At 31.6% G+C, this 13933-nt stretch overlaps 1 protein-coding gene across 1 annotated transcript; it reads right to left on the reverse strand.

The window, feature by feature from the left end:
- Nucleotides 1-6502: 6502 nt before the first annotated feature.
- Nucleotides 6503-8842, reverse strand: LOC107914553 (U-box domain-containing protein 16). Its single transcript, XM_016843494.2, has one exon. The coding sequence runs from the start codon at nt 8677-8679 to the stop codon at nt 6637-6639; it is 2043 nt and encodes a 680-aa protein (XP_016698983.1). The 5' UTR covers nt 8680-8842; the 3' UTR covers nt 6503-6636.
- Nucleotides 8843-13933: the final 5091 nt, after the last annotated feature.

Below are 13933 nucleotides of genomic sequence, written 5' to 3' on the forward strand. Positions count from 1 at the left end.
CGTTTTGACGAAAACACCACTAAAAAATCAAATAAAACGACTCTATTTTGATTAAAACAAATTAACCTTTTGCGGCGTTTCACCAAAAACACCACTAAGAAATCCAATAAAACAGCGTTGTTTTTATTAAAACAAAATGCTATTGCTTACTTTTTGCGGCGTTTATGAAAAAAAACGCCGCTAATGCCTTTGATACTACTAAATATTTAAAGATTCAATCCAATTTTCTTCTTTGTTTCTATATTTGAAAGGTTTAATTATTTCTTAAATTCCTTTAAATTAAATTTGTTTTGTTCCACACTATATATTTAATTTGTAAAATTTTATAATTGTGTATGAAAATAATTTTAAATAATATGAAAACTTGAGCTGGATATGTCTTCCTGATGAAGAATACGTAGTTTTTTGTATTAAAAAAGACAGAGCTTATGATGTTACGATAGAATCGAACAAATTAAAAGGATCAAATCAATTCGAAAGAAGTTTATGGTTGGTTAATAGAAAGGGTAATTCTATTCCTTTGACTCTTAATTTTACTTGAAGTATTCATGTCTGAAACTTGTTTCTAACACGAGCACGAACATATGATATTTTAAGAACCCTACAAATAAGGGTGAAAAAGGCTTGATTAAAAAATACTAATTAATCTAAACCCTAAACCCCTAACTCCTAACCCTTAAACCCTAAATTAAAAAACATAAACCCTAAACCCCTAACCCCCAAACCTTAAACCCTAACCCTTAAACCATAAACCATAAACCTTAAAATAGTAACTCCTAAACCTTAAACCATAAACCATAAATCATAATCCCTAAACCCATAATCCATCAACCTTAAAATAGTAATTCCTAAACCTTAAACTCTAAACCATATACCATTAACCATAAACCCTAAACTATAATGGTAATTAATTCAATATTTTAAAATTAATACTCTCTCTTTTACGATTATATATGAAATTATTTAATATATAAATTAAAAAACAATCATTCATGTACCCAAAAAAACTTTAAAATTATTTTAAATAATAGTATTTTAAATTTTTTTCATTTTTAACAAATATTTTTCTATATTTTTACTTTCAAATTTTTTCTACGTGTCATTTTTTTTGAAGAATTTAAATATTCAATTAAAAATAAATTTTATTGTAATTAATATAAATAAACCAGTACAGATAAAATGTCTTTTACGGCATTTTTCAAAAAACACCGCTAATGGTCGACCTATAGCGGCGTTTTTATAAAAGCGCTGCTAATGCCTCTAAAGCTCAACATAAAACGACGGCGTTGTGCTTAATTTTTCGTGGCATTTTTCAAAGAGCGCCGCTAAAAGGTCAACCATTAGCGGCGTTTTTTACATAGCGCCCGCTAATGCTAATCTATAGCGGCGTTTTTCATTAAGCGACGCTAATGCCACTAAAGCTCAACAACGGTTGTGGTTAATTTTTTTGTGGCGTTTTTCATAAAGCGTCGCTAATTGTTGACCTATAGCGGCGTTTTCCAAGAAGCGCCGCTAATGGTCTATCTATAGTGGCGATTTTTAAAAAGTGCTGCTAATGCTCGATCTATAGCGGCGTTTTTTGTCCGCCGCTAAAAATGCCGCTAAAAACCTGTTTTGCTGTAGTGTTTTGAGATTTATCCCATCAAAATTTGAAGCCAATTTAACAACATACAAAAACTTATGTACCCCTTTTCACCCAAAAGAAAAGCTAAAACGCCAAATAAGACTTTTGAAAATAGTTAAAAAATAAATTAAGTACCTCATCGAAAACTACATTCATTAGAGCCATTTGAATCATAATTGCTACCTAATTAAGCTCTTTGAATTCATTTTTTTAGTTGAAGCCATTGATTGTTTGTTAATTGTTGATGTGGCAAAAATAATAGCGTAGCAGCTAGCTGGTAAAATGATGGCATAGAGGGCTTAATTATTATTTTTTTATTTTATGAGAGTTTAATTGATTTTACGAGGGTTTAATTGATTATTTAAGTGAAAATATTTATTAAAAGACTAAAAAATAACTAACTTTTTTAAATATAAATTATAAAAATCAAAAAAATTATAAAATGTCACCAAATTAGTTGGCTAATTATAGCTTGACTAAATATAGATGTTAATAGTTAAAAATTTTACTTAGACTCTAAAAAATTCAATAAAAAAGAAGCCCAAAAACAAAAAAGCCTTAGATGTATTTTACTTAGCCTTTTAAGCCCAATGTATGAGTCCACCCCTTAACTTGGTTCTTTTTAGTCTAATGAAGTATAATGACTTATAAATAAGGGTCTCAAGATCTTTCTTTATGAATGTGAGGTTTGGTTCTTTTGAGATATTTTTATTTTTATAAAAGTATCATGTATGATGTAGGACAATGTGTGAGGGAAACTAGAGGTGCTCATGGGCCGAGTCAGGCCCAACAAAAATTTAGGCCCGTTTTTTAGGTTTGGGCCATGTTCAACTCGAAAAATGGGCCTAAATTTTTTCCTAAGTTGGGCCTGGGTAAAAAAGCTAAAACTCGAGCTTAGCTCGCCCATATTATTATTTTTATATTATTTTTTATATAATTTTTAAAAAATATATAATAAATCAAAAATACTAAAAATATTAAAATAAATGTTTCTCAACAAATTGAAAATAAATTTTTAAAAAATATGCATACTTAAATAACACTAAAATAGGTGCAACTTAAGAAGCAAATGCCTCTAGAACAATAACAAAATTAACAATAAAATAAGAGTTATACAATATCCAAATAATAACTATAACACCCCTTACCCGAGACCGTTGCCGGAGTCGAGCACAAGGCGTTACCTGACTTAACTTACTAGTTCGGAGCATAAAAATTTGCTTTTAAAATTAATTCGCTTACGTTCAATCAATATGTTCCTAAAAAGGGCCCTCTAGACCCTAAAACATGCAAGGGAAACGGTTCAGGTCCAAACCGGGAACATTAAAAGTTTTCCGAATACTTAAATAAATCAAAATAATTTATTTCACTATTCACAATAAAATTGTCCACTTGTGTGACAGTCACTAATTTAATTATAACTCGAGTTAAGAAACTTGAAATTTAGATCTGTAAATTTTTCCTAAAACTAGACTCATATATCTTCTTATCATAAATTTTCCAGAATTTTTGGGTTAGCCAAATAATACAGTTAATTCGTTAAAGTCTCACCTATTTCACTGTCTGAAGGTTCTGACCTCTATTCATTAGAAATCAATTATCTTATTGTACGGGCTTCATATGGTGCTTCTGCTTGTTTCTATTGAAAATAGACTCACTAAGGAATCTAGAAATATAAATTATGACTCATAATTCTATCTATACAATTTTTAATAATTTCCTAAAGTCAGAATAGGGGACTTCAAAAACCATTCTGACCCTGTCTCACTAAAATTCAAATATTACAAAATATAAAATTCCTTTACCTACACTGTTTCTTTCATGTGAAAATAGACTCGATAAAATTTAATTCTATATCTTATTCACTCTCTAATTCCATTTCTACTATCCTTGGTGATTTTTCAAAATCACGTCAATGTTGCTGTCCAAAAACTGTTCCATTGCAAATTTTTACTCTTTTATAATTTCTTTGTATTAACTATCATTTAGGCATACATAACACCAAAACATGTTCTTAAATAGCCATTTCAATAGCTAATCATTATCAAGTATTTACATGCTATTCATTAGCCATATCATAAGGACACGCACACAAAATGACTAAGTCTCTATACATGCCATAACATAAAATGTTTCGAATCACAAAATACCGAGATCGTCTTTTAATAGTGTGAAACGATCTCCGACACCCTTACGATCCCCAAATTGGCTTGGCGATACTATAAAAAGAAGGAAAATAAAGGGGGTAAGCATAAAGCTTAGTAAGTTTACAAGCAAATAAATAACAACATTTATCATAAATAATTATACTCATAAATTATCATCAAGTATCATGATCTTTATTTTTTTCTTTACTTACTCTCTTACTTGTTTACTTACTTGCTTACTTAAATAACTCATGATTATAACTTACTCCTCCCTTACTGAAATTTTTTTCTCAATTGATAACTGAGATAATCTTAACCCTTATAACTCACCTAAATCTATTTATTATGCTTTTACCTAAACTTTCATGTAACATAGTCTATTTACTAGTCCATTGAACCACTTGGAATACTAAGGATACTCGGGTCTCCTATTTGATAATAACATGCCAAAGCCATGTCCCAGATGGTCTTACATAAGATGTTTCCTGTACTGCAAATGTCATATCTCAGATATGGTCTTACATGAGAGTTCTCATATCGGTGCCCATGCCATGTCCCATACATGGTCTTACGGGGGACCTCTCATCTCGGTACCAACGCCATGTCTTAGACATGGTCTTACGTGGGACCTCTTATAACCTCAACAATGCCAATGCCATGTCCCAGACATGGTCTTACATGGGGTCTCATCCCCCTAATGTCATGACATTTGTATCCGATACATTCCTAATGTTCCAACGGGACTTTTTAACATTGATTCTCTATCATCTCATACTTGAGTCAACATTAAATAATTTCATGAAATAAGTACATAATTGCTGGAAAATAACAACATTAATAATAATTATTGAAATATTACATTTATTTACCGTAAACTTACCTCAGTACAAAATACGATCAAATCTAGCAACTTAGTCATCAACCTTTTTCTTTCCCCGATCTAACTCTAGATTTCGTTCCTCTTGATCTATAATAGCAATTTTAGCTTATTTAATACTCACATTCATCAAAACAGTCCTTGAATCAAACTTTGGTAAAATTATGATTTTACCCCTAAATTTTTTCATATTTACACTTTTGCCCAAAGCTCGTAAATTTAACTTCATCCCTTATTCTTATGTTTTATCATATGCTGAACATCTTTCCCTTCTATGGCAACATCAAATTCCCACTGTAACATTTACTTATGAACATTAGGTATTTTTACCGATTGTCATTTTACTCGTTTTCACTTAAAATCGCCTAGCAAAAGTTGTTTAACATAATTTCAAACCTCATATTCTACCATAAAACATCAAAATAAACACATTTCACCTATGGGTACTTTTCCAAATATGAACCCTAACATGAATTAATGGTAGAATAAGCTAAACCGAACTACGAGGACTCCAAAAACGTAAAAAAAAACGGGGCTTGGATGCACTTACTATGAGCTTGAGAAAGTGAAGAAACCCTAGCTATGGAGTCCCTTGAAGTTTCGGCCCTTATGGAAGAAGATGAGCACATTTTGTCATCTTTTTCCCTTTTAATTCTTTTTATTATCAAATGACTAAAATACCCTTCATTAAAACTTTAGTTATTTTTATCTATGCATGCCCTTTTTGTCCATGAAAATCTAATGGTCTAATTGCCATTTAAGGACCTTTACTTCAATTATGCACTTCTATTAAATCCTTTATCATCTAAAGCTCATATTTACCCACTTTTGCAATTAAACCCTAATATGCAATCCAGGCATGCAATCACTGAAATTTCTTATCGGTACTCTAACACGTGCATCCCATCAATCAATAAATCATAAAAATTAATCACAATAAACTTTTCTATCTCAGATTCGTGGTTTTGCAACCACTGTTCCATTTAGGCCCTATTTCGGGATGTTGCAATAACAACAAAATAGTAGCAACATAATTGTGAAATGGTAGCAAAATAGTGAAAAAAAACAACAAGAAAATAGCAAAATAATAATAATAAACAACAATAAAACAGTAAAAAAACCATTTTTTTGCATATTCTGGCGGGGACGGGCTTGGGGCCAAAAAAGCTTTACTTGAGGCACGACTTATTTTCTAAACGGGCCTTATTTTTCACCCAAACCCATTTTTCGGGTCTATATTTTTACCCAAACCCTCTCACTTTTTGGGCGAACCTTCGGGCCAAGCCCATCCATGGATAGGTCTAAGGGAAACCAAAAATGTGTAAAAAATTTTAATTTTTATAACTTTCTTTAATATATATATTTTATAGTGTTTGAATAATTTTAATAAAATTTATATATTATTCTAAAATCTTTATAACATTTAAAACTTTTCTATACTTTTTTTTAAAATTCTATATTTTTCTTAAAAAATTTATAACATTTAAAAATTTTCTATAATTTTTAATAATTTGTATAACTATTGATACTTTTAATATATATTTTTAAAATTTTAACAATTTCCTACTTAAATAATCAATTAAGCCTTCGTAAAATAATAAAAAAAATTAAATAAGGTCTATATCAGCTTGTCAAGTCGCCACGTAAGTAGTTAACAGTCAATGAAAAAATGAATTTAAGAGACTTAATTGGAGGTAACAATTAGGTGCAGTTTTGAATAAAGACATGATTGATTTTTTAATTATATTTGGTGACATTTTAGCCCAAAAAAACCAGCATACAAAAGCTTAATAGAAGGAATTGAGTGTAGGAATGTTTGAATATTGTTAAAACGGGACAGTTGATTGGCTGGAATAAAAGCAATGAATAGATCCTGGTTCTTTTGAAAGTAAGTTTATAGAGTATGAAAGAATGATTTTTGATTTGTGAGATTTAGCGGCAATACAGAAGGGGTAAAATTTTAAGAAAATGAAACGACTGGTTTCCAATTATGCTGGCAACATTGTTGTTAATGCACCCACGCTCATGACTGAACTATCCACAACATCATTCGTATCCAACCCAGCACTCCATCTCCGAAGAATCCTCAACAGCACCGCAGCCTTCCGTCGAGCTCTCATTGTTCCCGTCCCCATCACTTCCCATATAATCCTTTCGATCGATGGAACCGCTGCCAGCTCCGCCACAACCTCCAATCCCCCTTTTCTACATATAGTGACTAAACTAGCTGCTGCGCTTTCTCTCGCAGTATCCGATCCTTCCCTCAAAATAACACCCAGTTTCTTAATTGAATTGTAAGCCTCTGCAATCGCCACCAGTCCGCCTCTCTTCACCACCGCCTCGAGTATCGTCACGGCCTCTTCTGGTAGCACGTTAATGACTCCGATCACCGTCTCTATAACTCCTCCTTCCACTAGCCTCCCAACGGTCTCCCTATCTCCCGCCAAATTCAAAATAGTCACGAGTGCATCCCTTTTAGAATTAGTGGGCCCGTCTTTTGCCAAATCCATCAATCCTTTTATGACACGTGTCTTCCTCCCCAGCCTTTTCCTGTAGGTGTGAACACCGGATAAGCTGAATATTGTAGCCGCCGCATTTCCTTTGGCTTCCCATGTGGCACCAAAACGTAATACATCGATAACACCGTTTAAAGCTCCGTCGGTTTCCATTATCCTCGTTTTGTTTGCTTCTAGGATGGAAAGGTTAAGAATCGTTGTAAGGGCATTGACTTGAAGGTTTGGGTGTTCGGAGCCTACACCCGAACCTAAACATCTGACAAGGATCGGAATTGCGCCAGCTTCAGCGATGCAGGCTCGGCTGTCGGAGTCAGTTTTAGCCAGGGCTCGAAGCTCATAAGTGACGGCATTAGCTGCCTCCATGGATGGAGAAACCGAAAGTTTGTTGACCAAAAAGTACACCGTCATTTTCGTAGCTTCAAAGGCGGCTTTGGTGGCTTTTACGCCGCTAACTTTCTCGTTACTTCCCACGGTTTCAAACGGGACTCTCTGTTGGCGGCACCACATGGCTATAAGATTCCTCAAAGCGCGGTTAGGGATGAGATTGGTGTGGGCCAGGGTCTGACCAGTCTTTGGACACGTGTTGTGTCCAGATTCAATCCACTGATTAATCGATTCGCGATCGTACGTCTGTCCAGAGGCCACGACAACTGGGTCCCGCATTAACTCTAAGCTTATCGGGCACCGAAAGTCCGCCGGAACAGCAATCTCCGACAATGAATTCCGCCGGCTATGGTCTGGTTCCAGTTGCGTCGTTGAAGATCCAAATAGAACACATTTAGCATAACGAAGGAGACCAATCAAAGAAGCAATATCTAATTTGGACTTTTCATCGATTTGGTTCTGGATTTCATCTTGGAGACACTCGATTTCTTCTCTACAACTTGATTGGTCGCGTAACCCTAAATTATCCAGAATCTGTTTAAGCTTTAAGTGATGAGGGACGATCTCTTTCTTAATCTGATGAAGCAAAGCTAGAACATCTCGCCTGAGAGAATCGTCTCTGGGATCTACCGATGGTTTAGATTGGAAGCAGTGTTTTCTTACCAAAACGAAGAGCTCCTCCACGTCTTGACTCAAATCCAATTCATTGACGGGGAAGATATCGAGGAGAGTGGACAATTCGAGGGTGAGCTCGTGGAAACTGTTGGCCAATGGTTGGATTCGCATGAGCAGCCACATCTTGCTTCCGCTGCAACAATCTTCCATTAAAGTCTTTATTCTCTGGAAAACTATGTACATTTCTTCGAAGCAGAGGAGGATCGAAGGAGAGAAGGAGGTGGAAACTGGGTTGCGAAGAAGCTCCTCGAATACGATAGCGAGAAGCTTCGACTTGTTTATGGTGGAAAGGGACTTTTGTATTAGGAGACATTGAATAGGTTTGAGGGCGGAGATTTCTTGAGACAAAGAAAGAAGAGATTTTACCAGGTTCAAGTCTGCAAATTTCGGAGATATGGAGGAGCCCGTCGACGGCCAGCGCTTTCTTGGCGGGAAAACCCGAGGAGAAACGGCCATGAAACACAAATTAATAACTCTTACCAAAGAATTTCTGCAACACAGATATCTAAGCTAATGGAATGAGAAATTTGGTAGCTTTTTTTTTTTTTGGCTTTGAATTGAAGAAGAAGGTATAGCAGTAGTTGATTACAGATAGAACAAGTTGGCCCGTTGCATTTCAGCCCCACCTTTTAAAAAAAATGATAATAATCTATTTTTATACTTATCATAAACTCTATGATTAATTTAATTAAGTTTAATCAATTACTTTAATTTTTGTTAAAAAATAATAATAGAGAATATGAATGTTTGAAATGTGTGAGGATATACATATTTTAAACTAATTTATACCTAATATATGCATTTTTATTTTCACTGAAATTTAAATCTATATATTAAAATTCATATTACAAAAAAAATAACAAATAATTCTCCCTTTTTTTTTTCTTTCAAAACAACCCTCTTCCCTTTTCATGCCACGTTAACTAAAATTTATCACATCTATATAAAATTGATAAAATTCTTATTGGTGAAACTACCTCATTTAAATAATTATTTATTGAATAAGTTATATTAGAATCATCTTAAAAAAAACATAATTTTAGACATCATTAAAATATTGCGGCATCAATATAACAAAATATTATCATACGCATATCTATATATAATGTCTTCTCCAATTTAGGTTTTGTTAAAATTAATTAATTTTTACGCATGTTTGATAATCCAAAATTAAAGCAATATGATAAATATTTTTCTACAAAAAAGTGTAGAAAATAATAAATAGATAAGAGTTACTTATAACTTAATGGAGAATATTTTCAATTATTTCAATTTTATTTTATTTTATTTTATTGTTATGTTATCTTATAAAAACTTTAAGTTCTAAAATTTAATTTTTATTTAGAACAAGGTGAAATGCTTAAAAATTAAAGATAAAATGCATAATATAATTTTTTATAATTTAAAATCTATATTTACCAAACAATAATCAATTTTAAATAATGTATCAAACAAATTTTATAATTTAAATCTATTTTTCAACATTTAATTTTTTCAGTTTATCAAACAACACCTTAATTTAACTTTAATTAAAATACTTAAACTAATTAATTATTTAAGTGATAAAAAAACATATTTTCTTCTTTTTACAATTTTTAATTTTTTTAAAAATTAATTATTTTTTATTTTTATGCAAGCAATTTTTAAAAAAAATTATTAGTTTTTAGGCAGTCGATTTTTTTTTCATTTTAAATTGTTTCTATTTCATTTTTTAAAAAAATTTTTAATCAAATAACAAAATTTGAAAATACAATTAGTGGTCACTATAATTTTTCAATTTTCTACTAAATTTTTATTATTATTATATCATATTTTTAATTTTTGGGTTCATATTTTCTCTATTTTCTTTTAATTTTTAATTATTTATTTCAAGTTTTTAAAAATTTTTCTTATGACTTTTTTCTCAATTTTAAATATTTTTATATAATTTAATTAAAATTAAATTAAGTAAAGAGAAAATATCATATATAAATTAAATGCATGTATAATATTAGTTATATATATATTAAAATTTAATAATATGAAACTGCTTTATTAATATTTAAGATGATATTAATTTAAATTATTTTCTTATTAGATATATATTGGAAGCAGAACATTTTAATTGTCGTGTTGCATGGTTTTAGTGTATGAAAAGATAAATGTTTTGGTTTGGGAAGGCCGTTTACCAGGTCAGAGAATAAGTATTATAATCAACCTGCCTTTTACAATATTGCCAGCTGGCTCCCTTTTCTGATTTTTCAGCTCATTATTTTCACAAATTCATTTCAATTTTGACGTATTAAATTGAATGGATTAAAGTTGTTATTATATTACTAATATGGAAGAAAGATAAGTGTTACCGGCAGGTATGCCACATCACACTTTTGATATACCTTCGTATATAAAATTTTAATAGCGTTAATAAATTAGATTATAAATTAAGAGATAAAAGACGAGAAAATAGTCTCAAATTTATAATTATCTCTTTCAATAATATTGTTTTTAGCGTTTTAATTTCGTTTTCGTTTTAATAGTTATTTTTAGTACAATGTAAATTAATATACAAAACCTAAGCGAGATGCATATTGTGAGAAACGGTTGGTAAAGTTAGTTGTGGACTTGTTCCAAATCCTCATCATATATCCACCTTTTTCCAAAATTAAAAAAGTATTGTATGCATTATTTCTGCTTTCCTCTTAGACTTTACATTACACATCCAGCTTTGATCCAACACACTTTTTTGCTTTATATTTTCCCTTTTTGTTTTCTTATATGAACTCAGCTCCGCTGTATAGATGATAAACTGTAAAGTAAAGATATGATGTCAGGTTGGCATTTCAAGTTCAGGCTCAGAATTCTGGAGCATTAATCAAATTCAATTATGCAACTGGAAGACCTGTGTATACCTAAACAAGATGGAGTACTGGGAATCTCAAAGATTGATCCGATGAATGAAACTCCCCTGCCATAATGACAGATTAGGGACACTCACTGTGTCGGTATTAAAAGCTAAATACCACTAAGCTTGAGATTTTCAGTGTGCAATTAAAACACCCTTAGACTCATGGATTTGGAAAGATATTTTGAGTAGAAGTATTTGCAATGCAAAAAGTTGTTATTAGCGGGTATATCTCATATTGGTTACGTACAAGTTATTAAGAGAGTTTTTATATAGTTTTATTTTTTGTTTTCTTTGAATAATTGGGTTATTATTGCTTGTCTGGTTTGTTTGTGTTCATGTTAACATGTGTCTTCAACATGTATTACTTTTCTTTTGGATAAAAGCTTTATTATTTTTCCAGAAAATAATATCTTTTAAAACAAATTTGCTTTTTTCCAATTTTATTATTTTATTTTTGCGAAAAATCTGGAACAAATATATCTTGCCATGGGTCTTAACCACATGATCTTACACACATTCATGTAACGTGTTTTGCCAGTCCAGTCTTCATCTTATTGGAGGCTACACCATGAGTGTTTTCAAATCATATTAAAATCACCATGGGTCAACTGCCCTACCAGAGGATTCACAAAGGAACATTTTACTCAGCGTTCACTTGCCCAGATGTTCACCTTTTTACTGGTTTATACACTTCGTATATTAGACCTTACCTTCATGCTCACCAAACATTATTCTTTTGAATCGAACTTTGTACAAATCATTATAACACATCTCTTATCTTTACTTTCCTCATACTTTTACCAATTACTGTAAACAAAATCATCCCATATATATAAATATGCTTCTACTTGAACATATCACAAAAAAGAGTTAGGATAGAGACTTACCTTATTCTCACCTGCTACAGTTTTAAGCTTCAAACTCTGACATTCTTCTCGAACCAGCAACAACAACTACTTAAAGAACATAGATTCACAATTACAACTCTTATACATAAAATTTACTTATTTTCTTAATCATTGACAACTTCATGCAAAGCCTTGTTCTTATAGCCTCACTGTTCATATACCTCTTACCAATTTACTCAATCAAAATCTAACATGCATAGCTGTAATACTTACCTGGAAATGGAATAACCATTGATAAGATCCAGAAACATAACTTCAAGCTTAATGAGGAAGACATATCATTGGATTAAAAAAAAAGAATCACAGAGTAACATTTTCCAGAAAGAAAACCTCTTTGCAGAACCCTCCTCACACATATATATGATCCATCTTACTTAGTGAAACTTAACAAGTATCACAAATTTCAGAACTTTCCTTTCTTCGTGGCCTACAGATTCTAAAGGAAACATAAATGAGAATTATGAACTAATATTATTTAACTAGCCAATCAAGTTGGCTCCCAACCAGATCACTTTACAAACCAACTAGCATAACATTCAAACGAACTAGGTGTACTATATATTTGACTATAACTCATACTACACTTACCCCTTTTCGCTTATAACAATCTTTTCCTTTAAAAAATAAAATATCCTGAAATAAAATCTTTACTTACTTACACGGCAGTTACTATATGCCCACATTTAAACCTCAAAAAAATTAATTGGGCAAACTACACTTCGTCATACATATTATTTTTCTAGAATACACTTAAATCTTAGACCCAACAGACTTAGGATGTGACACAATTTAGCTGGTTCCTAACCATGTCACTTTACAACCCAACTAGCACAATACTCAGACAAACAAGGTGTACTATACATTTACTATACATTTGGCTGTAACTCATACAATAATTACCTTTTCGCTTAACACAATCTTTTTATTTAAATAGCAAAATAACCAAAAATAGAATCTTCACTTATTTACACAGCAGTTACTATGTGCCCACTCTTATTCGTCAAAAGAAGCAAATGGATGGACTTTGCCATACAGATAATTTCACCACTACATGCCTTAATCTTAGATCCGCCAAACTTGGGGTGTGACACTACCCATATTACAACCATGAGAAGACTTATTGATTTAGATCATTATGCCAACTACATTAGTGAAAATGGGCTATTGAGTTCAACAAATGAAGACATAAATTGAAGCTTAGGATTGTTCCTTAGCTTAACCTAAAGAATAGAGATTGATTGGGAAGAATTATTCACACATTAATGGGGGGAAAACATTCAAATCATCGGTTTGTTAGCATCTTAATACTTGAAGAACTTGATTTACAAGTGCGCATGAGTTAGATATTTGCAAGATTGGTTTGAGAGCATTATATCACTAATGCATGACCATGTGGAGAATTGATTCTTTTTAGTTAATAGTGTTTGTTTTATTTTCGAGTCTTAGTGTGTTTTATGGTCTATTAATTGCTTATTGGGTCGTTTCATGTAGGTTGGATAGTGTCATCCTTCGAGATAAGCGATGAATTAAGTTTGGGGGTGTGGTAACTCTATGATATAGAGTTATTTTATTATTTTTAAGCTTATATTTCATTTAAGAGTGGTTGAGAGTGTTTTAGTAATATTTTAATTATGTTTTTGATAAGTAGTTTAAGCTTTTATTTTAATAATGAATTATTGAGAATTTAGATACTGAAAATGTGATTTTTATATCCTTTAAGGTGGTTAGTAGAATATTGGAAATGTGAGGAAAGAATTTTCTAAATTTCACTGACTGAAACCTTAATGCTATAGCAACACCGCAGTAACGAACTTGATGGGAACAAGTTGGAAATGTCATACTTAAAGAGCGCCACATAATCTTCTGGGATTAAGTTATATCTTAATCAAGCATTGATAAAAATCAAGGACTAGGAAGA

The sequence above is a fragment of the Gossypium hirsutum genome, chromosome D10, assembly GCF_007990345.1.
Source record: "Gossypium hirsutum isolate 1008001.06 chromosome D10, Gossypium_hirsutum_v2.1, whole genome shotgun sequence".
Classification (NCBI taxonomy): Eukaryota; Viridiplantae; Streptophyta; class Magnoliopsida; order Malvales; family Malvaceae; genus Gossypium; species Gossypium hirsutum.